The sequence below is a fragment of the Cololabis saira genome, chromosome 15 (genome assembly GCF_033807715.1).
Source record: "Cololabis saira isolate AMF1-May2022 chromosome 15, fColSai1.1, whole genome shotgun sequence".
NCBI lineage: Eukaryota > Metazoa > Chordata > Actinopteri > Beloniformes > Belonidae > Cololabis > Cololabis saira.
Genome location: NC_084601.1, coordinates 16,893,805 through 16,919,471, shown reverse-complemented (window position 1 = coordinate 16,919,471; position 25,667 = coordinate 16,893,805). Strand labels below are relative to the sequence as shown.

The 25,667-nt window shown below is 40.3% G+C and overlaps 1 protein-coding gene across 3 annotated transcripts in view; it reads right to left on the bottom strand.

The window, feature by feature from the left end:
* adgrb2 (adhesion G protein-coupled receptor B2) overlaps positions 1 to 25,667 on the bottom strand; it is a 280,821-nt gene that overhangs the window by 41,839 nt on the left and 213,315 nt on the right. For all 3 annotated transcript variants that reach the window (XM_061740983.1, XM_061740985.1, XM_061740986.1), the window contains 6 exons: positions 22,644 to 22,770; positions 10,093 to 10,196; positions 9,312 to 9,414; positions 8,720 to 8,870; positions 5,545 to 5,614; positions 2,927 to 2,993 (listed from right to left, as the gene is read on the bottom strand). In XM_061740983.1, the coding sequence (XP_061596967.1) occupies positions 2,927 to 2,993; positions 5,545 to 5,614; positions 8,720 to 8,870; positions 9,312 to 9,414; positions 10,093 to 10,196; positions 22,644 to 22,770 (622 nt within the window). The remainder of the gene's footprint in view (positions 1 to 2,926; positions 2,994 to 5,544; positions 5,615 to 8,719; positions 8,871 to 9,311; positions 9,415 to 10,092; positions 10,197 to 22,643; positions 22,771 to 25,667) is intronic.

Below are 25,667 nucleotides of genomic sequence, written 5' to 3'. Positions count from 1 at the left end.
TGTTCTCTGGGATGTCAGCATTAAGATGCAACAGTGATTTCCCACCTTTGTGCATGCCTATCCCGTCTGCAGTACTATGCACTGCTATTTGGTATCTAGCATCAAAATGGGATGTCTGCCTGGTTTCGTTTAGTTGCAAGCAGGAGATTCTCCTGGCTCAGTAGCATGATTTCATGTGGTCAGATACATTCCTAGTTTCTACAGCTTTTATCGGGGACAGATTCCTGCTTGAAGTCTATTTATTTCCTACATCTACAGTGTGATTTGTTTGGCAGCGTTCGCAAACTTCCCTCTCTGATCTTTTCTGCTCTCTTGAGCGCGTCGCTGCTGACAGCTAAGTATGATGCGCCAGATTGCGAGAAGGCCATCGTCATGCCAGTCATGTCTGGTCCCTGTGCTGTGAGTCAGCATCATTCTGCTGTGCTATTTGCCCAAGGCCAGGTTCATTAATTAGAGAAGAGTCCTGCGGGAAGGTCTGTGTTTCTGTGCCCAATGTTCCACTCTCATTACAGCTGTTTGTTAGAGTGGGGTGCCGGCAACAACACCGGGGGGGGGGCACAGACAACAAATCCTGAATGTGGAGTGTGACTTGATGTTGCAGAGAGGCAGGAATGTGGCAAAGCTGGAATGAACATTTCAAGAATCACAACTTCAAAGCATATACATACATACATATATATATATACATATATACATATATATATATATATATATATATATATATATATATATATATATATATATATATATATATATATATATATATACACACACATATATATATATATATATATATACATATACATACACACACACACACACACACACTCACTAGAAAGAGGTTGAATCTTGGATTGCATTCACAGATTCATGAGTTGTAACATTAAATTACTAAAAGCCATGCAAGCCACCACATTTTCAAATGCATAAATAATCATTACCATATAATTCTGTATTTCCTTTTCTCTCAAACTGCTACTTGAATAAAACCGTCAAACTCTCTTCTCAGTGATTGATTTCAAAAACTCACACACCTGAGAGCTGTCGGATCCACGCTTCACCAGCTCAGCAACATCAGCAGTGAAACCAGTTACAAGACTGAAGATTACTATTCTCCATCCAGAGTTAAATAATGACTAATTCTACGCTTCCCCACTCAAAAAAAAAAAAAGTCGATACAATTTCCTCAGGTGTTAATGAAAAGTCATCATCTTTGGTTGAAGTAGGACTGGGATACGTTACAAGAGCACCCTTTTCATCCATGTCTCTTCAGCTTAGTTGATAGCTGCTGCCTGTAGGAGGTGGAGTCCGCATTCACACCTTCTTCTTTTGGGTGTGGCTTATTTGAAATCTGTGGTACAGCTTTGAGCTGCCCACTACTAAACACAATGTGATGCAACGTTTCTTTTTTTTTTTTTTTTTTTTTCTAGATTGATGTGGTCCAAAACCAAGGAAGATTGTATAATGGAGTTTTTGAGTTGGTTGTCACCGATGGACATGCTCTCAATCACAGAAACATCTATGTTTTTAATAATATGTACCCTTTAAGGTTGGTGGTAAAAACATCCAACAAGGGATTTTATTAATCTTTTTTGTAGAGAAATAAGATGAGCCCCTTAAAGCGACACACAAACAGAAGTGATTAAAATACCAGTGAAATGTTATCAGCAGGTTCAACTTTGCTGTTGATGAACGCAGCACCATATTAAACTACTTTCACATGGAACGCGGCACACCGCCGGGGTGGGCGCAGAGACGGCGCAGAGCAGCGCGCATATTCGTTGCAAGTTGCTTGGCGACCGAAAAAAAGTTTTTCCGGTCTGGCGCCGTTTTCCCACTCGTTTGGACGTACAGTAGCTACAGCTCGGTTTGCAAAATGCATCTGTCCCTGCTTCAAAGAAAAGCCCTGGCTTTAGTCCTTCTTCTGAGGAGGAGGATACGAGCAGCAGCAGCTGCAAGGAGGGGATGGGTCCATGAAATCCTCATGAGAAGACAGGATTTGGGGATTTGAGTGGGAAAACACCGCAAGACCGGAAAAACCTTTTTTCGGTCGCCAAGCAACTTGCAACAAATATGTACGCAATGCGCGCAGGTGCGCCCTGCTCTGATCCCTGCTCTGCGCCCACTTGTGCCTACCTTGCGCCATCTCTGCGCCGAGTCTGCGCCCATCCCGGCGGTGTGCGCGGCGCAAACCGCGTTCTAGGTGAAAGCCGCTTTGCGCCGTCTTGCGCCTTTGCTGCCGCGGCAACCCGGCGGCGTGTGCCCACTTGCGCCCTTTGCCGCCGTGAAAAACTCAGCGGCGGGCGCCCTGTTGCGCGCCGCCGACGGCAGCACATACACAATGAATGGGAAAGCCGGCGGCGGCTGCCGCTGTGCGCCCTCTATGTGAAAACCGCTTTACCTTGTGTGCATAACTGTCAATCAAACCAATTATTTTATATTGTGCGTATTGCTGTGTTTCTGGTGCACACTTGTCATCACATATTTATGTTTGAAGAGAGGTCTTAGCCTTACATGCATTAGTTACAGTGACTCACGCTTTGCAGGGTTAAAATTGGACTATAATTCAGTCCAGACATGTGTTGCATTGCTGGGAGCTCTTGTCAAATGGAATTCTTCTTCTTTTTTTCCCCCAGCTTTTCTTTTTTTTTTTCCTGGGCTGCGATTTCAAACTCAAGCATCAAAGTGCTCAGCTCATCATTTTGTTGTGTACACCCCAGGAGTGCATATGAGCTGGCACAAGCATGGCAAGGGGAAAGCAAAATGCTCAGAGGTTCAAATGCAGTAGCTGTAAAGCCCTGTGCTCAGGGGATAACACAGCAAACATATTTGCAGAGTTGCAAGGCGTGACCTCAGAGAGCTGGAGGCTGGTTGATCTGACAGTAAGGGGAATCTCTTTGCGAGTCAGAACATTGGACAGACTCACCAATACGATGACAGCGGCAGGGCCAACGAAGGCATAAAGCAGGCCGCCCTCCAAAGATAACCAGCAGCTAGAAGAAAACGAGAACAGAAAAAAAAAATGATTCAGGCCTTTTATATGCCATGAGAGCCACGTATTCAACCACAACCTAAATTTCCCATTTACTCATTGATGACAAGTAAACCAAGTTCCTCTGTCTTTAAAAATCATTTAAAAAAATGCCCTCATTACTTAATGGATGTATCATATGTGAAATCTAAAATGTGTCCTCAAACAGGAGCTGAGAGTTAATGACTTTCAACATGTCCTCAAGTGATGTCATTGGAGCTCACTGAAACTTCTGTATCCCCTAGTTAATGATAAAGCCATTCCTTTACCTGACATCTTTCTCATTAAAACAATAAAGAGAAACATGCAGATGGAAAAGAGATGGTCCAAGAAAGGAAATCTTTTCGTTTTTATGCTCACTAAAGTTATTCGATACGTAGGCTACAGTGAAGAAAAATACAACCATGTTTTTACCAGTTTGTGAGTATTTTCTATTTCACTGCGGCTTTTTTATTTTCTACTCTAGTATCAACATCTGGAACAACATTCAAACGTGCAGATTTTTTTTTTCTTTTTAACTGTGTTTGAATTTAATCTCGAAAAACAAAAAACAGGAATTACGACAGTCACATGCCTACCTGCTTTGCTTTGGATAACCCCACCTATTTACATAAAAAACATTTAATGTGAATTGGATTGTACTGTTGAATTTGTATGTTATTCAAATACCAGAACTTCCTGTCCGATGAGTGCCAGTCCAAGCTGTGTGTGATAGTAGCCTGTTATGAGTTTATTTGCTGTAGCCCTTGTTTTTTTTTCTGTGTAATGGCTACACGTGTGTTGGGTCCTTGCTCCTCTCTGGAGGGCTCACACGTTATACTGACACAGCCAAACTTTTTCAATTCAAAGCCAGACGACTCAAACGGCTGATAAGCTAGGCAAACTAATCCTGTTGGGCTTGTTCAGTGCGGTCCATTAGCCTCCGTCTTCAGGGGAGGTCATAAATGTAGACAAACAGAGAAGGTTGCTATTTGTTTGTTCCTTTGTTTTTGGTGTCAGGGGTTGTTGGCACCAAGGGCTGACACTAATAGCTTTTGTTGTCTGTGTCACTTTTTAACCAGCTAACCTTACGTGTAGGCAGATGCAAAATAAACCAAACCGAAGGCTGAATTCACCATGCTGTTATGGGATGTCCATAGTCTTCTCGCTTTTGGTAACTGACTCAGGCTATGACTGACTCCTTATTGAAAGATTAACTTTGTAGTTTAAAACTGATGAAAATCATAAAACTGTGTTATACAACCGGTTATAATTTAGATCACAACACCCAGAACCAGTTTACCCCATAGTGGCATTCATTGGTGCTTCAAAGATAAACAGAATTTTGCTCTGAAACGTCTTGATTTTGTCCCTAAGTGTATTTCAATAGAGTGAAGGTTATTCTTTTCTACAGAATGATGGTCACATCAGGAAATAACAGCAATGCTAAGCTGAAGAGTTTTGCTACTGAAATATAATGTTTTTCAGCAGGAGAAAAGATGGTTCCATCTAGTTTTACATTACCACCAATAGGATGTATCCATAAAAGGAGTGCAATTAAAAGCTAGAAGGTGTACAGCCTTTGATTCGTCAAAAGATTTAATTTTTCCTTTCACGATAATCCTTGAAGACACTGAACCCTTCATTTGTCCTGATGCATTCATGAGTGTGTTTCTGATGCAGGAAAAAGCCCTGCATTCTAACTAAAAATAATAATAATTCAAAATGCTAAATAAACTGTAGTGCAGTGTCTAATTTGAAGGATGTGATATACTGTAGTGCGGCTACTAACTTTGTTTCTATGAAATTAATAAATGAAAAAGATGAAACTTGTCATAAATACTGACAAGTATCTTTTTTTAAGAAACTTTTAAGAGGATCAAAATTCTCCATGGTTTTAATGCGTCTTCATTACAATCCATATAACTTATAAATTAATTAATCAAAATGTGCTTTGTCCATTAAAAGCAGCTGTTTTATACATTCCACGTAGCCCAAGATGACCCCCCCCGCCCCATATATATATATATATATATATATATATATATATATATATATATATATATATATATATATATATATATATATATATATATATATATATATATATATATATATATATATATATATATATATATATAATGTGCATATATACACAGAAGTTGAATGGATGGATGGATTGATAGATGAGGGAAAACTGACAAACTCACAGGTTTTTGAATGCGAGTGATGTGAAAAATGTAGTCTATGCATAAATTTTTTATGAAATCTGAAATGGATGACATTCACCGAATTAATAACCATCTCAGCATGGGTATTGTATTGCATTTTTAAAACTTTGCTTGAAAACATCAGGGAAACAGCGGGGGAACTTGCATGTTTTCCCTGACTGACAATGCCAGTGAATGCCTCTGCGATGGCTGCAGCCCTTCCAAGCACGAGTAAGAGATACAAGCTGGTATTACGCGCTGATGTTCAAACTGAGTGGTGATTAGCGTCTGACACGAGGCAGGAGGTCTGGAAGCAAGACTTACTAGCTGGCTGTGCCGTAGCCTCTTGCTCTGGTGAATCCCACAGACACTGCAACAACGAGGGCTGGAAGACCTGCAGACAAAAGGGGGAAAGAGAAAGATTGAAAGTTTCAGAGGAAGGATAAAAGTAGGTCTTAATGGGGAAGATGAAGCATGTAGACCAAGTAGGATCCTCCAATGTAAGCAACTCCACGGGGCTCCCCCCATACAAATGCAAAGCAGACTTGCAATAGTGCGTAACATGTGCGTATGTGACTGAAATTTGCTCTGTGAGTAATCCTGTGTTGTCATTCCCTGACATGAAAACAACGCTTAGATGCAAGTTAGTTGCAGGGAAGGAAGCTCTTCAAGATTCCTACTGTACTGGCATTTTGTCTGTTCAGGCGAGTGTAACTATCGAGTGTAACCGTTCGGCGTGACCTGCACAAGCGGTATTTAAATGTGAACATATGACACCAAGACATGGTCCATTAAAATTAGAGGTATGGCTTGGAATGGTCAACGAGTGATGCATTAATTAGCTAAATCAAGGAATTTGTGTGTGTGTGCAAATGAGGACGCAAGACTGAGTGTTGGCAGAGCCCGCGCCAGAAAAACAAGGAAATATTCTATGCCTGTAATGAGCTTGGCTCTGAAATATTCATGTAATTAACAAAGCTGTGATTATGGCAGCAAATGAAAATCAATTAGAAAAAGTCACATTAACAAATAAGATGGGGGGGCAGCCTAGTCCAGTCCACTAACCAACACTCATATAGTTTCCATTAGTCAACAACAACACCAACAACATCAATCGGAGAACACACCTCCAAATCCCCCGTTTCCACAGCAACTGATTTCAATCACATCATTTGGGAAGAGAATTACCAAACGAACGTGAAGAGGATAAGATGTTTGATCCTCTCAACTAAACTGTGTCACACATTTCATACTTGCATTTGTACAGTAAAACCATCGGGGCGTTTCTGCGACAGCTGTTGAACGCCCAACACACACACACACACACACACACACACACATTCACTCCGTCCGTATCTCACCATCTGTGGCTGTAGAGCAGTCTATATGTTCTCTGCCTGTATCAGGTAAGGGCATCAGAGACTAGGAAGATTACACTGCAGGGATCAATATTGAGTTAAATGAGGAAATTGTTTGCATGTGTGTGTGTGCACGTGTGTGTGTGGTGATGTAATTTTCAGCACAATCTCAAAGCATCTTGTGCAGTGTTGTGGAGATGTTATCATGAGTTTTGATTATCCCCTAACATCCCAGGTGCCTGTTGCACCAGGTTGTAATACATTGAGAGGACCGCATAATAGAGTGACAGCAGAAAGGCATACAGAAGTGACATTACCGGCATTCCAAATACATTACAGTTGACAACCTGTGTGATTGTGTATTAAAAAAAAAAGAAAGACTACAGTCCATTACAAACTGTAATAAATGGCTTTTGAAGAGCCAAAAAAGCAGAATAGAATGAAAATCGAGGGAAAGAAGACTTGAATATAATACAAAGGCAACAATCCTATCACTATTTGTTGCGTTTTACTGTGAAATATTTCAGGAAACAGCGAAACATTTGTAATAAGCTGATGTCCCTCACCAACACGTCACACAACGGTGATTCAATCAGTACCAACATTCATGAAAGGGTATGAATTTGCAGTGCTCAAAACCCTCTGGAATCCAGGTACAATTTAGATTTTCTGGAAAAGGGACTTTTTATTTACAGCTGAGAGCAAGGTCATTTGAATTTAATTACATTTTGCATTTTGACTCCGATTGCTGGCTTCTACTACTAACTAATGCTGAAAGGTGAAGCAAGCCTTCAAGTGGAACCCTTGTTACATTCCAAACACAATTAAGCTGTTTACTTCCTGGTTCAGAAACACAGTAGCAAAAGCAGTTTCAGTCTCGTGACCCATCTGTTTATGACGTACAAGTCCTACAACAAGCAGGTTTGCACTACAGCGTTTACAAAGTACAACAACACTGCAATATCTACAGTAAGTGGTAAGTAGGGTTGCCAACTCCCTGAAAAATAAATAAGGGACACCTCATCGGCAGGGCCGGCCAACTCGATTGCCTTCACCCTTTCTGGCGTGGTGAATTTTTTTAGCCCCTTTTTTTGAGTGAAATGATTTTTTAACTATTTGACTCGAATCTGAATTGAATTAGATGCATATTTTTGAATGCCATGAACACATAGAAAACAAATTATTATCCAGCAATTCACTTGAATACAAAATAACAAAATTAACTGAATAAAATAAGTATCTTTCTTAAACAGAAACCTGCTTAACTTAAAATAGTATAAATTAATATGAAATAATGGAAAGAAAGCAGAACATCAATCCTGTAATAGTGCACATTTTTAGTCCAATAACAAAAGTGCAAACAGAAAGTCTTGTAATATTTGTGCCTCAAAGGCCATGACGGTAGACTACAGTTGAGGTAAAACAGAGAAAAATAACTTATTTTTTGACTCTCACAGTAATACGGGACAAAGTGTGACCCTTTTCAGCTTTAGTTTAAAAATATAGGACGATTCAGTTTTTCAAGGGACGGTTGGCAACCCTAGTGGTCCGTGTGTAGGCTACTGCAGGGGAACTCCAGGTTGTGCATCATACTATATGATCACTCACGTTTTCCCAGTTTGGATCCTGTATCGTACAATTTTGACCCATATGTGCTATTTTTCTTTTACTCACATTTGGCTTTGACTCAATGTGAGCGTGTCGGCCTAACCTTGGCCATATACACCAGACATGGCCCAATTCTTCATTTTCTTTAGCTCTTTGGGGCATGTTTGACCTTTACAACACTTCTTAGATCCCATGTGAACGCTAGATTATATACATTTGAAATGGGCCACATGTGGTTCCTTCAACACACATCAAAACCTAAGTTTGGCTAATACCATGACATTTTGGACACATCTAGTCCACACAGCACCCTCCAGTATAGCCCAGATTAGGTCAGAGAGTGTCTGCTACCTGGGTATCTCGGCCAAAATCTAAAGCAGCAAAGTGCTGACTGCTTCATTCAGTTTGTTTGTGTACATTTTATTAAAAACAGATCAATCACATGGGCTCTGCGTGTCACCCGCCGCAGTGTTACACACGTTCAGAGACAGGAGTTGACGGTAACAAGGTGGGGAGTGTGTTTGAGTGCTCACCCCAGCCCAGGCACAGGAAACGCTTGCGGATGAGTCGTGACCGGGTTTTGCCAATGACGGCCAGGTAGGACTGCCACGCCTCAGTCAGCACCCAGCAGAAGGACGCCAAGAAGAAGAAATGCAGAAAGGCGGCAGTCACAGTACAGAGACCCTATAAAGGAAAAGATGAGGTTTTTGAGAGGTTTTTGAGAACAACAGAAAGAAATAAAAACACTAAGGACATCGGACAAATAGAAAGTGAAGCCTCTGCCAAAGAAAACACTGGACAATCAGAAAAAAGCACTCTGATAAAGTATGTGCTGTGTAAAGGAAATTGTGTACAGCCGGCCACTTTAGTGTTCTTCCGAATGATCGATACTGACCAGGGCGTAGTGAAACCTTGCTTAGTCAGACAACACAGAGCAATGTTTGCCAAAAATGTCACCCTGATACTTTAATAAACTCCAGTGTATTAACCTATTCTACTGTTGGACCTTGTGAGCTGTGAGTGTTTTGCTTCAGGTACTTACTGTATGATTAGATTCATCAACACGATGATGTTTAAGAATGAATGAATGAATAGTTATGAGCAAGTGTGTGACTGCCGTTTTACCTTGCTGATTGTTTGAGACTGTCCAACCAGAATCAGTAAGTTGGAGGCCAGGATGGAGAGACAAAAATTCACCAAGATGATGGATCTCTCCGATCGGATATATCTATAAAAAAAAAAAGAAAAGAAAAAGAGTTAAAAAAAACACATTATGAGCAAAAGAAGACAGGCGAGAGAGATAAGCATTACTGTCAGACTGATGAAGTACAACTATTTGTACAAACAGTGTCATTAGCTTGATTTTGCTTGTGTTTCCCAAAAAAAGAGCTAATCATCAGCATCCCCTGCTGTAGCTGAACCATTTGCTCCTCATTAGTCCTGATTGCACTTTCGGACACCACAGATGACACACAGAAAATAGACTTTTTGACTTTGCTGAAGTAAAGGCATTAAGAGCAACCGAATAATTACTATTTGCAGATTGTGAGCAGAGACAGCACTCATGTGGGTTCACTTGCTGCCAAAACAAAAGCACTAACATTCCAATGGAAGAGTCCTCCGCCAGCAGGACAGCAGGACAGCGGCAGACACACATACACTTCTAAATGAACTTGGATATAGACATCTGTGGAAAGCAACCCTGATCCCACCACACAGGACCACAGCACTTACTGGCCTGAAGGATCAATCGTTAGCATCTAGGTACCCGATACTCTAATCCCAAATGGTCTTTCTCCACATCCTGACTGGTCCGGGCTGTTTAGGTGTCATGTGTTCAGTCTTACTCTGTATTTGGTGGGTGCGAATAATGTCCCAGCTGATCTGAGTCTGCGTGTTTACTGACCTCCAGAAGGCAGCGTAGATTAGCAGCAGGATGATGAGAGCGGTGCAGGAGACTCCACACCCAACCATGAGGGGCACAGAGGGCATGCTGGTGGGACCCATGTCCTGTACGGAAAGACAAAGTATGTGTGTATAAGTAAAGGTTGTATATTTCTGCTGTGGTCGACAAAACACTTTTCTTTTTTTTTTTAAAGAGAAAAATATTGATGTTTAACCTTAAATAATGAGAAGAGTTGGTGTCATTAATGCACATAATCCTCCCATTCTTGCACTTTATTCCCCAAATATATGGGCATAGTAGAGTTTTTACCACTTTCAATGATGCTATTCCTTCTCACAACACAAAAAAGACGCTCTGGCATTGACGATACCAAACAATAACGTATGGCAGATGTTATTTTCCACATATTAAAGTGTGCAAATGTATGAGGTCAGTGCCACATGTTTCACTGGGAACAGGTCAGGGATGCAAGCAGACCAGTCCAGCGTCAGTCTTCTCTTCTTCTACAATGATTTATATGCAACGTGTGCAGAATCTGGTTCCATGGCTGCATATTTATAAAAAAAAAATAAATAAAAAATAAAAAAAGGTTGATGCTGCCTCTAGAAAAGCTTGGTATAAGCCTTGTTTTTTGCCCCAAAAAGTTGTCACTATTTTTTTCTGAATTTAACAAAATCATTAAAAGTAATACCACTTATAATTGCTTAGTGATTAGCACTGTTGCCTCACAGCAAGAAGGTTCCTGGTTTGACTCCCGGGCCCGGCGGGAGTCTTTCTGTGTGGAGTTTGCATGTTCTCCCCGTGCCTGAGTGGTTCCCTCCGGGCAATCCGGTTTCCTCCCACAGTCCAAAAACATGCGTAGTAGGTTAATTGATGATTCTAAATGGCCCGTAGGTGTGAGTGTGATTGTGACTGGTTGTTTGTCTGTATAGACTGGTGACCTGTCCAGAGTGTAACCCTGCCTGTCGCCTGTTATAGGCTCCAGCAGACCCCTGTGACCCTGCAGAGGATAAAATGATGGGTATAGAAAATGGATGGATGGATCTTTGAAGAGAACAACTGGACAACTGGTTTGTGTACAAGGATAAAGGCCCTTGTATTATTCTTATTAAGAAATAAGAATAATACAATCTTACCACCATGTAGCGCTCCGCTCCTAAAGTATGTAAATACTCTGTCATTATCCAAAATGGGTGGGATGTTTCTCTTGTTTTAAGTTCTCAATAATGCGGGTTACCTCAGTGGTCTTATTTCCCCCTTTCAAGCAAAAGATTTATGACTGTTCGCATAAAATGCACGAGGTGTGTTTCACTGCAAGTAAGGCACATGCTGGCACATGGATGCTCGCACATGAGAGGAGTAATTGAAAGTAAGTGTTTAAGCAGCAGGAATGTCAGTCTGCACCTTCACAAAGGAGTTGAAGACTGAAGCAAAGACGACTTCTTCCCCCCCACCCCCCCAGAAAGGAATAAAACATGCAGCATGAAGAGAATGAGTGGGAGAGGATTTCACAGAGAAAGAGAGAGCAGCGGGGAGAGTTAACGACAAGTCAATGAAAAGGGGTAGGAAGAAAAGATAGGAAGAGGGGGAAAGCAAGCGGAAGTCTAAGCTTCCTTTTAGTGGTTTTCCTTGGATCATCAAAAGAAACCAATCTCTCAAGGGGGAAAGTGGAGTCAGTCGGAAAATGGCACGCACACATAAAAACACTCAAGAGGAGGAAAAGAAGTGGAAAAAATCCAAACTGACCCCATGAGAAAGGAGAGAAACAAAAAGGGGAGAGAGGATAGTAAAGGGAGGAGTAGCCAAGTGAAAAACAACTGAATCTGATTGTAAAAGGATTCAACAGCATTTTTATTTTGTTTTGACAGATAAGATGGACAACACTGAATTTGTTGTCCTCCCCGTCTTAAATTAGCATCTATTAGAAAGGTAACGGAGTCATTTATATTCTCGTGTGTATTCATTGTGTTGGCACTGAACTCCATATTCTGTCAAATTGTCAGATAGAGTTTTTGAAAACTGGTTTGGTCCAGTTTTATGTGTCTGTAAAGAGATTTAGCGAGTCATCTCATAATATTAAAAAAAAAAAAAAAAATGCTCCAAAAGAAAGAAATGAACACAGGAAACACCCGTACAAAGCGGCTAATGCTTACACACAAATGTGACGCATCAAGCCTGAGGCTACGCTGTGTCACAGAAAATGTCCTGGCCTAAATACATGCTATTTGGAAGTAGAATGAGATACATGACTATGATTTGTGTGCGCTTGCAGTTTTAAAAACACAGACAGGCCACAGTTTGGGAAGAGTGTGCTGAGCTTTTACTGTATAAGGCCAGGCTCCCCTGGGCAGCTTGGTTACCATGTGATGGAGAAGATAGCTATTTTCAGCTCAGGAAGTTTAACCTACTTATCTCCTCTCACTGACACCATCCCTCCCTCCACTACAACCTATGCGGCTGCCAACCGCCTTAACTCCATCCTCCATTCTTTCCCCATTTCCTTCACTCACATGCCACTCCATCACCTTCTCTACTGGGAGGAAACCACAAAGCTTGCTAAAAATACATATCAGAGCACCTGTTAATGCATCCTCTATGGCGGAACTTACGTGACTCACGTATCTATATTAAGTCTTTTTTTTATCCTTATTCTCTCTCTTTCTTTCTATATATCTATATTACACACCAAATCATTCAAACACATGGGGAAGTGTGTCCAAACATTTGGTGTGTACTGTATATATCTATCTATGTAAAAAAAAATAAAAAATACATACACACCCATATATATATATATATATATATATATATATATATATATATATATATATATATATATATATATACAAAATATATATATATACAAAATATATATATATATATATATATATATATATATATATATATATATATATATATATATATATATATATATACACACACACACACGCACATTCACACATTATATATATTTTTTCATATCAGAATTAAAACTCTTTTGTCGTTACCTTACCTTTTTACATTGTGCTGTAATAGCTGCAAACTATTTTTATGTTTTGGAATTATTGTATTAAATGGTAGAGTGGCTAATGAGGATGCTTTCTGCACCTTCAATTACCAATATAATATTTTAATGGTACTCTAAATTACAGCATTTTGCCACTGAGTCGCCACAAGTACGTGATTCAATATTCGTGTAGTAATCAGCATCTTTTAGCTAATTGTCCTTTAGTTCGGTGATTCTCAACCAGTGAGTCGGAGGTCGCAGACCCATTTTTAGGGAGTCGCATGCCTTTGCCGCAGGTAAAGGTAAAGCTACATGTTTTTGAGTCTTTTTAGAGCTACTTCTCAGCTGCTGCACATGTATTTTGCAGGAAAACAACATCTGAGTCTGTTATAAACAGCTGTTGCCTAAGTGTTTAGATTGTTACTCCAGCCTTGCTTGATTAGGGGCCTGAATAGTTCTTTGATTACATTACTATTTTTACTGTGCATGTTCAATAAGTGAGTACTCAGCAAAAGCTTTATATTTTTGAGTCTTTTTGGAAGTACTTTTTCAGTTGTTGCCATTTCTATTTCACATTTGTCCAAAAAAACACAGTTTTTGCAACCTGAGGTTCAAAGTGCGACAACTTGTAAACTGTCCGATATTTAACTTGCGGTTTGTCATTGAGGGGTTGTTATGGAAAAAACTCTAGAATGTTTTTTCCCACTAGGTGAATATCCTGACTGAAAGTGAGTGCATCCAAGTTACCAAGAATAAAACTTGAAAGATGAGTCAGATGTCAGTAGATTTAACTAATCAGTTTCAAGCAAATGGGTCAGAACATACAGGCGTCTCGATGCAGAAATGACCCCGAACATAGGAAAGCATAATGATCTTGAAGCATAAATGATGATTCATCCTTACGATTCTGATAAACAGATCATTGTAACGTCATAGTTAATCTTTTAGGAATAAAGTATCGGCCTGCAGCCAGGCCAAGGCCAAATGCTCATCACAGGGATGATGGTGGGTCCCGTAGCTAGACGAATGGAGAACCACTGCTTTAGTTCAGACCGTATTACAGTTATTCCTCATTTCATTGACCAAAGTTGAATATAAAGCTGGAACATGCCACTGATTTCAGAGAAATGGTCCAGTAGACCCACTCAAACGTAACAATGAAGCCTCAAATGATGCATTAAAACAGCAAATACGTGTAGGGATGCAGCTTTCTCTCAGTTTTGGAAGAAAAAAAAGAAACAAAAAGGTGAAATAAATTGTAGATCTAAATTCAGATGTTGAAAAACATGATTACATTATTAATAGGTATGCTTTAATTTATATTGTCAACTGTTAATTCAAGAGCTGAGATAGGCTCCAGCAGATCTATATGACCCTTGCGTAGGTGGGTATAGATTATGGATGGAGTGACGTCACAACTTAGAATGGAAAATTGTTAAATGACGGTAGGATACAGTGTCAAATACGGGTGTATCCCACACACAGACCCTGAAGCTGCTCCAGCTCTCCAAAACAGATCTTGTGATGTTCTCTTTAATCAGTGCAAAGGAACTTTTGTAATTTTTTTGCAGAGCTTAAATTGTTCTTACAACGCTAAAATTTACTTCTGTTTGGTGTCTTGCTCATCCATGCTCTGATTTTTCCTTCATCTGCCATGACGTCTACTTTAGTTGTTTCATTGAGCTTCATTATGTTGATGTGTGTCATTCTGCCACAAAACAATACACAGTTGCTTTAGCTGTATCCCGCTGGGAGTAGGGATTGGAGACAGCTGCATGTCAACAATGCCTTCCAAAATTAAGCAAATCTTCCTTCAAATCAAAGTTTATAAATTATCCTTTAATCTGACTTAAAATAATGTAAGCTGCTTTAACAACATCTTGTTGCTTCTATGAGCCATCAGGACTTTCAAGGCCACCCCTAGTGAGTAACAGGGAAGGTCATTGCTGCATCATGGCTGTTCTGGTTACACCAGATGTATACGTCTGAGGTTCTTAATAAAAGTGCAACTGTCACTCATACGACTTTTAAGCTTCGGTTTGCAACAATCTGTAGGTATGGTACTATAACATAAGGAGTGAACCATCCTTTTATGTAGGAGATGTACCCTAGCCATTCTCAAGCAGAAACTGTGTGTATCGGCCTGATACACACATCAAAATCAGTACACCTGTTTATTCATAACCTCTGCTGCTTCCAGAAATACTCAATTAATGTAGCAAAGTATTGCAATACAATTCAACACCAAGTCTTTCATCATTTTTCAAAAACTCCTATCCTATAAATACAGTTGACAAGTGCAAGATATTTGCACACTGCAATCTTGTTGTTTAGCTTAGCTCCAACTGGGACAGCCTTTGTTTTTGTTCTCAACACGGCTTCAAGTAATTATAAGTTAAAGTATGTGCTGCCATCTTGCAGTACCTCAATCATCCCTAACTGTAGTCACATCAGGAGCCGTGGCCATTAATAGTCTAAAAATTAGACCAAGCGGTGAATTGTTTCCATGTTGATTAGGTCCATTGAGTAAAATACAATACAATACAATACAATACAATACAATACAATAATGGCAACCAAACCCCCAGCAGAGTCAATCATTTCAAGAGAACAACTGAGCTCGACAGCAGTCAGCATGGCAAGTATGAGTACCTGTGAGAAATCCTTCATGACATTACGTCTGAAAATGTGCTTTGGGAAAATGACTTGCTGACTTCTAAAAAACCTTTGGTGAAGCCGAGAGCAGGAAACAGCCTTCCCCTGTCTCCTGGCCTGTTTTTTTCTCCTGGCATTCACACGGACTGATCTGACGTCTCACATCCTGACCTTTCACTTGCATTTCTGGTTGCCTGCATAGCCAAGCAGCTGTGAACCCTGCTGATGTTATGAAAACACGTTTGAGGAAAGGTGTAATCAATTTCCACGTCAACACAATTTGGACAGCAGCTCATGAATGAACTTGCAACACTGAGGGGGAAAAAAAAAAGGTATAAGTCACTTTATTGACTCAAGGCATAAAATGTTAAACTGACTTTTAAAAATCCAATACAAACTCAAAATCCCCTGATCCCTCTAAACACCACAGGCAGTAAGTCCAGATATATTTATAGGGGTTGTATGCCCGATAAATACATTTTAACAATTAAGTAGCTTGGTCATTTGGAAAGCTTCATGACCTCACTCAATCAACTCCTCCCCTTCCCACGTCCTCGTTTGTTTTTCTGAAGTAAAGACCTCTGTATTGTGTCTGATAGTGACGGTCTCCCTACAGAGACTAAACCGCATACAGTAGAATACACACAAACACACATGCAGAGATCCCAAAGGCTATAAAAAGTAAACAGGATTAACTGGCTATCCTTCGCTCCACTGTAAACGGGCTGTAATGGCACCACTGCTTCTAAATCCCTTCATTTCTTTCTCCCTGCCCTCCCCCCCGTCTTTTTCTATTAAACATGGAGGTTAATCCTCAGCCCCCCTTGTCCCTCGCACCGTGGCCCGGGAAAAGCTGTTAGAGCTGGGCTGCTGATACTCAGCTCTGCTCCGACAGCCACACAGCCTGGTCACTCTGCTGCGTGTGTGTTTGTGTGTAGAGCAGCATTGTCTGTATCTCTGTGCGCTCCCTGCCCTGCATGACCAGTTGGACCTGCAAACTAGAGATGGGCGATATGGACTAAAAAATGTATCACAATAATTTCTGGCATTTATCCCAATAACGATAAAAATGACGATAAAAAAAATACCAATACAAAAAGTGTCATCAACGGGAATTTTTCTTTCTTTGTTTCTTTCTTTGTTTCTTTCTTTCTTTCTTGCTCATTTTCTTTCTTTCTTTTCTTTCTTTCTTTCTTTCTTTCTTGCTCATTTCCTTTCTTGCTTTCTTTCTTTCTTTCTGGCTCATTTCCTTTCTTGCTTTCTTTCTGGCTCATTTTCTTTCTTTCTTTCTTTCTTTCTTTCTTTCTTTCTTTCTTTCTTTCTTTCTTTCTTTCTTTCTTTCAGGCTCATTTCCTTTCTTTCTTTCTTTCTTTCTTTCTTTCTTTCTTTCTCATTTCCTCAATTTATCGTTTTTACCGCGAGATGACAAATTCTTACCGTGAGGAATTTTTTTGACGGTATATCGTGAACGGTAAAATATCACCCATTCCTACTGCAAACCTTCACATACTGATTTCAGTGACTGCAGGTGTTTGCATATCTGGATGAAGCTGCCTGACGATAAAAAAAATACCAATACAAAAAGTGTCATCAACGGGAATTTTTCTTTCTTTGTTTCTTTCTTTGTTTCTTTCTTTCTTTCTTGCTCATTTTCTTTCTTTCTTTCTTTCTTTCTTTCTTTCTTTCTTTCTTTCTTTCTTTCTTTCTTTCTTTCTTTCTTTCTTTCTTTCTTTCTTTCTTTCTTTCTTTCTTTCTTTCTTTCTTTCTTTCTTTCTTTCTTTCTTTCTTTCTTTCTTTCTTTCTTTCTTTCTTTCTTTCTTGCTCATTTCCTTTCTTGCTTTCTTTCTTTCTTTCTGGCTCATTTCCTTTCTTGCTTTCTTTCTGGCTCATTTTCTTTCTTTCTTTCTTTCTTTCTTTCTTTCTTTCTTTCTTTCTTTCTTTCAGGCTCATTTCCTTTCTTTCTTTCTTTCTTTCTTTCTTTCTTTCTTTCTTTCTTTCTTTCTTTCTTTCTTTCTTTCTTTCTTTCTTTCTTTCTTTCTTTCTTTCTTTCTTTCTTTCTTTCTTTCTTTCTTTCTTTCTTTATTTATTTCTTTATTTCTTTCTTTCTTTCTTTCTTTCTTTCTTTCTTTCTCATTTCCTCAATTTATCGTTTTTACCGCGAGATGACAAATTCTTACCGTGAGGAATTCTTTTGACGGTATATCGTGAACGGTAAAATATCACCCATTCCTACTGCAAACCTTCACATACTGATTTCAGAGACTGCGGGTGTTTGCATATCTGGATGAAGCTGCCTGTTTAAATCTTTATTTCTCTATGTGTAGGCAATTCCAGTCTGATTCCCTTTTACAGAGTCTGCTGAAGTAAAATACTAACTCTGGAGGACCCTAAAGCAACAAAGTGCACTTAACACCAACAGCTCCTGACTGAGAGCCATTGACACAAAAACACTGACCCATACCTTCTGGTCCTCCGCAACGGGTCAAATCGCTGTACTGGGAGCTGTGTGAGGACTCCCTAATGACTACGGCGCTCTTCATTAATGTCACAAATCCCCAAAAAGTCAATGTGTTCTCCCTCCGAGCTCGCTTTTACTCAACGCGGCCGACGCACTAGCTGTGTGTCAGTGGAAAAGTCAATATTGTTCGGCTGAAAGAGGAATCACAGGAAGCTGAAACAATGGCTGGAATAACCCGTGGAGGTCATAGCCATCATGTTTCTCCATATTATGGGAATTAATGCTCTGTAATAGGTTCCAGACCTCCGTGAAGTAATTTAGGCTCAGAGGGACCAAATAATGAATAACAGCAGTTACTCACCTTAAAGCCATCACCTTATTTTGACCCTCTTTAGACTCAATGAAAAAGCAATAAGGAAATGCAAAGGCTGGGGCAGAAAGGTATAATAACTCCGTCACTACGGCATAAATATCTCTCTAGTCTTACAAACCCACTGATTATGAGAGGTCTTGTCTCACAATGCCAGGGCTCTTTTTCGTCAATGCTGTGACAATGTTGGTGAATAGTCAGAGTGCAAGTCTTTTGTTTCTGTTGCAGTCTGAACATAGGCTCCAACTTGTTCGTAACCCCAAAAGTAATGTCAGGTTTGCATATGGCTGACAGTCTATAACAGGGGTATTCAACTAGATTCGGCCGGGGGCCACATCTGCAAAAGGACTGTATGGAAAGGCCGCACAATTTGAAAATGTGGGGGTTTTCAAAATGTATTTTGCACTCAAAGACGAAGACTTATGTAAATATAATACATTTGTATTATACATTTGAATATATCTAGTTTACATATGAATTATGTATTAATTGTCTCCAGATTTAGTAATTGTGAATGTTAAATATAATATTCAGATAAAGAAATATTATTTTGAATGCAAGTTCATTTTGAAACCATGCATTGTGCAAACTTAATGAAGTTGATATTGACCTACTTTTAATAAAACACGCCATAATGACAAAGCACCACTTTCCACCAAGATTTCCTTATTTGAATATTATATTAAGCATTGAGCACAACCATTTTAGTCCATAGTAGCCAGTTATATAAATATTATTATTATTTTTTTTTTTCAACAAACACCCCCTTTTTTGAAATATGACCAGGGGCCACATAAAAGCTCCTGGCGGGCCGCATGTGGCCCGCGGGCCGCCAATTGAATAGCCCTGGTCTATAATAAAGGTGCAAAAAAAAGACAAAACAAAAAAACTTAATAGTAAAGGTGGCTGCTGACTTTGGAATTACTTTCCCTGGTAAAAGAAAATAGACAAATAGTGCATGAGTGTTTAAGATGACTTAAACTAGTTTTGCAGGAGTATTAAAACTACAGATGATTTTCTATCTAGAGACTTTGGGGAACTTCACCGGCTCCAAATCCATTTTGACCGCCACTGGCCGGTCCAGAGGACAAGTCGACTTGTACATTAGAGTTCTGTGTCATTAAGTTAGAAATGAAATGTCATCCTCTGTTGTCCTCCTCTAGCAAAGGCCTCTCCTAGACATACCTCCATTGGAACTTGTAGGACCTCTTTCTTTTTCATGGCAAAGCAGACCTCTGAAAACATCAAGGCACTCTCCAAGTTCCGTAACCAAGTTCGGTCTGGTGGTGACGGAGGCAGATAAGCGCAGGCCTCCTAGTCAGCCGCCACTTATGCATCTCCTGTGATGTTTGCAGCTGCTTCAAGACTAGCAGGTGAGATATAATCTCTCTCTCAGGCCCCTTGGTTGGTCCCCCGGGGCCCTAAGTCAGCACCCCGTGCATGATAAACCTCTACAGTTTGAAACATGGGGGGCATCCACACCAAGAAGAGCAGTGAGTATACAGTAGTCTGAACTTCAATCTAAATTTACTTTTAAACTTCTGACCCAGATGTGAACGCAAGGCTAACCACCCTGCAGAGAAAGCTCATTTCAATCACGTTTACTTCACATCTTCGTCTTTCAGTTATTATTTAGGGTGAGGGGCCACAGGCGAGGATGTAGAATGAGAAGGCCATCACGCACAGCTCCTGCGGCCACTACGGCACTGTCGAGCAGCAGCGTTACTGCAGAGGCTGCACTAAACCTGCAATCAATACCGCAGCTCCTTTTCCCATCACTTGTGCACATAACCAAGAGACAAACTCCATGGCTCATTTTATGCTGTCCTGTGTTGGCTGAGGAGTGCATACTATCCTTTTTGGGAAGAGAGATTCTGCCAGGAGGATTCCAGGCTACAGCCAGAGAGTTAGACTTTCGGGTTTGCACTAGAAAAGAAGGTCACCTTCAACTCAAGACACCAGGAAGTGTTATTAATGTCAGCTTGGCCTCTTCATTGATTTTTAGATGAATTAAATTGATGGATTCTCGACAAAAGTTCAAGTTAGTGCACATCTTTTGGTGGCTGCATATAAACTTGAAGGTGAGCAGAGTGGATTGTGTCCGCTTAATGATTTGGCTTTGTCTTAATACAGTGAAATGCAATGATTCCTGAACCATTAGCCCCTTGAAAATCAAGTTAATCTCTTTACCTATTTGACACCATTTGTGCAAAACCATGATCCTGCTAAGGTGAACATTAGCACAGTGTCACCTTGATAGTAATAACGTGCATGATTCTAGGGGTCTGTTCACACTTGTGGTACGGTACAGAAACAATACATTTATTCTGGATTGCTAGTATAAAAGTTCTTGCTTATTTGCCAATTAGACTGGCCCATTTGAACACCGAACATAACAAAAGACACGACTAAAGAAGTAGAAAAAAACAAATGGTTAGGCTCTGTTGACACCAAGATTTGGCTTTCAGCATTAATACATGTTCAAGTGAATTGCATCAACAGGACAACTCCACCAGAGAATGCTTTAATTGAACCAAACGTACCATATGTGAATGCAGCCCGAGTCCCACATTCACTCCTTTGCTGTCTTTTAACTCACACGGAAACTAAACGCTGCACTGTGTTCGCCAGCTCGTTGCTGAATACGTCTTCCCCTCAGTTTAGCTTGCTAAAACGTGCTCCAGGTTAGGGGATGTTAGAGCTTTTACATGGAAAACATCAATTGACCCATGGTGGTGAAGTTAAGTCATCAGTCAGTCACTTTAACAATGAGCTGAGGTAAGAAAAAATAAAATTGTAGGGTCAGTGCACAGCAACAGTAATTTCCACATGAATGCACAGCTTTTTGTCCCTGTAACAGTGGCTGGCGATGGATAATTACTGAATGCAAACATCTCCTTTTAGCTGAAACCACCTCCTTCTATGATGGAGCATTTCCTCTCTCCCAAATCTCTCCTCCACACAGTCACTTTCTGTTTCTGCAGCCACTGAATCACCCTGTAGTGCACCGAGTAAATCAAGAAAACTAAATGTTAAGAGGGAGAAAGTCACAAAAATTAAATACCAAAGCTCATTCTTTGAAATCCCCTTATAATTCAATGAAGTAACTTGTCTTGTTGTGCAAGGTAGCCACAGAGGAAAATGTATTAATGAAGCGTTTTGTGACCACAACAGCTGAAAGAGCTGTGGCACAAAGTGAGAGCATTAGCAGGAAGTGTAAATGAAGTTTAAAAAGCAGATGACAGAAAATGAAAGTGGCAGGCTGCTAATGAGGAGAAGAGGGTAAACTACTAAGATATTAATGGATGGCAAAGAAAGTGGTTTTAAATAATAGTCTGGGCTGGGTGTGTATTGATGAAGGTGTGAAATAAATGGACCTAGCGTGTGATGTGCCATCTAACTAATAAATGAGTCTTGGAGGTAGATGGTGCTCTAAGAAGGTGGCTAACTGGGAACTGTTCTGTATTTGGGTGACCATTAGCACAATAAAAGAGATCAGAACAGGCATTACCCCTAACTGCTAAAAGGTCCGCTTTAATCATGTCAAACACACACTGCCAGGTACCTGAACTATTTATAGAAGTGCAGGTTATCTGCTGTAGGCAAAAATCACACACAGATATACTTCGCCAATCTCATGACGCCTCCTCTTTCTTGCATCACTTGGCAATAGCTCACCAAACAACTTGACCTTTATCACGTTCATGCTCAAATGAACTGCCCAACGTGCAGAGTGACAGGAAGCAATGACACAATTGTCAAACTCATCCAAACCACACTTGGTGTATACAAGCTGCACCTGTTTTCTTGCAAAGCAAAAAAATGCTGCTCGAGATGCTTGAAATAAAGTACGAAACATCACGTTCAAACTTCACCCAATTACATCAGCATAATGAAAATAATACATATCCAAACAGGAAGCTGTTGTCTTTTTTGCTTTGTAGTCTATTTGACAGGAGTATCATCTAAATTAACAGTACAGAAACTTTTTTAGCCCCCCTCTCTGCAAAAGAAAGAACAAAGACCCGCAGAGTGCATCATGGTATGCACCGGTGACTTACCGGGTCTTTAGGTTGCTGCGCTAACACGGCGTAGGTGGATATCCTGCTGCACAGGCATTTGGTGTGGACAGTGCTTGACGCAAGCGTTTGGCAGCCTTCTGTGCCCCAGTTTTCTGCGCCAGCCTCCCTGGAGGTGGAGATGGGGGGGTGGGGGTAGGGGACAAAAACATTGACTGTGACATAGAAACTGAAAAAAACACAACCTGTCATAGGACTACTTATGCCTTGGAGATTCTAGGTAAGGAGTGTTGAAAAGATGAAACATGTTTCAGGAAGAGACCTTTTTCAACAGAAACTTCAAACCCACTCGCTCCACTCCAGTCAGTGCTCAAACCTCATACGGAACCCCATCCCTTCTTGTATTCACTTTGTTTCACATCTTTCTTCAATGTTTTCCTAGATTGTATTCCATCTCCTTTACCTAGAAAAATGCTTTAGGAAAACCTTTCCTCAGCTGAGTGTTTAGTCGGCTGCAGCAAAGTGCTTATGCCAAACTAACCGGTGAAATGCATTGATATTGAATTGCATCACACCTCTCCCTATATTTGCCCTCCATCACCTCCCTTTCACAATGTTCTGATTTCTTGTCATAGATGACAGACCATGAGGGTCAATCAATATCATCATAGCCAAACTGATTACCCTGCAGTTCAAACTGCACAAAGACCTTATATCTAGTTCTCTATATCCTTTCAGTCCAGTCATAAGGGCAGGTGGACACACGACGTGATACATAAGAGAAGACAGAGCTATGGCCATTTCTCTATGTCATCCACAGTCTTCACTGATTTTTCTGAAGCAGCATTTGCATCACATGTGGTGACACATGTTTCATTATTAATCTACCATGAGTCATATCTGAACATCTCAATATGGTCTACAATTTGAGTTATTTTATTAATTTATTTTCATCTGAAATACTTCATGTATGAAACTGATATCTCATTACCTTTTTTTTCTAATTTCCTGAGGTCTTACTGTAAGGTTTTACTCAAAATGCTCCAGATTTACAATGCAAGAGCTTCTTTTATTTACATATCTGTCCACAGCAGCTGGTTTGAGGGGGTGGAGTCGGTCTCTGGACTCCACACGACCTCATGATCCATGGGGTGCGTGTCTCTTTTGAGGCTGCTGTTGAAGCTTTGTGTTTGCCTCGTTCAAACTGCAGCAAGATTGGAAGTTGGATGGGGATGAAGATGGGGAATGTGAATAATCTATTCTAATCTAGGTCAGTGATATTACGGTACCGCTCTGACGCACTGAATGACTCAGAAAGAGCAATTTTAAGAGTTAAGGGCACCTCAAATGAAATGACAGGTTTGTGTCATGTTGGAGCTTTTGAGTTGGTAGCCTTTTCCATCTACCAAGGAAATGCTCTGAAGCACAAATAAAGTTATTTTACTGTCATATGGCCCCTCAGAAGCTTTATGCTAAAACACCAGCTTGAAAGCATTTCACTTGATGCTAAATTACTGTCTGTCACCGAAGGCAGAATGAGTCAACATGAGAATACACCTTTTTCTTTTCCTTTATCATTGTGACAGATATTTGCTCGTAGGTGTGCATAGCAAAAGAGACGTCACGCAACAGACACAAGTGAAATTAATTTAATTTTGACTTTAAGCCCTCCGTACAGAATGAACCCAAAGAAACTCCAACTTGTATTTCATAATTACCCTTGGAAAAGTTGTGTCTTGTTTCTTGAGGAAGGAAAAGAAAAACAATGCCCTGTATGTAGGCCCTGAAGGCAAAACCGGACAACAACATCTCTGGGTTTGAGTTCAACCAAAAGGTTTAAGTCCGTTTAAACATCTGAAGACTTCATTCCACAGATGCAACAGTAGCTGCTGGGGTCAATATGCAGGGACTTTATGAAGAATAGAGATTAAGTGTTCAAAGGCATGCTGCTGAGGAAATCTTTGATTCAATTAAAGAAAAAAATCTGTTAAATCGGTTCCGTATGTGAGAAAATAAAGTTATCTGCGTCTACAAATCTTTATTATGGAAGCAAACAGTTGGCACCAGGATAGATTTGCATTTATTTCGATATTTTGATGATACTTTATGAAGAAATTAGATTTTATGCAGCCCGGCCACACGCAATGTCCCAAATGTGTCCTTCTTCTATGGATTATAATGTGTATTATAAATGATAACAAATAAATGAATGATGAAAAGTAGGTAGAAGTCAAGCTAGTATTGTGCTTCTTATGTAACTGAAACATAAGAGAAGTGCTAGTCTTACTGACCGTTCAGCAAATACATATGCCTCATGTTGGGTTGTTCTTTCTAATACAAACACAACCGTCATCATGTACAGGGACGTGCAGAATACAGTTAACTCTGCAATGTTCTGCTGGAGGGCCTTGGGTCCTGCTATTCATGTGGGCATTACAAACAATGACCTTCCCCCTCTGGAGTGTCCCTGGAGTGTCGCGAGGAGGCCAACAACTCTGCTTCTCACGAAGGCTCCTGGAACAAAGCAGACACCTCCAGACATTTGAGGCTCAAGATTCCTGAGGCTGCACCATGACTGTGAACTCTTGCTCTGAACTCTTGCTCTGAACTCTTGCGGCACTATAAAAAAAAACAGGTCCAAAGGGACTGGACACAGGACTGGGACACGTCAGGACACATCAAGGTCACATGGGGACAAAACTTATCAAGGACTGAAGAATCCTTGATTATTCCCCCCCAAGGGCCTTTTTTTCTACCTCGCCCAGTAACACCCAAGTACTTCAAAAATCGGTCTCCTATTCCCCGTGTTGTCCACTGGAGCAGAACCTCCCGGACCATCGGCATCAGGCAGGTGTGACTCATGAGGGGTGTCCAAGAGCCACTATTCCAAACAACCAGGATGACTTCAGGATTGCGATTAACTCCTTGGATTCACAAGTTTTTACTGTAAAACCGACCAGTCGTTCAACGCTCTTCCGACTGCACCGTCCTGTCTGATGTCTTTAGTTGGTACTCTGGTAACTATCTCTTTCTTTGACTGGCTTTATGCCCATCTAATGGCATCAA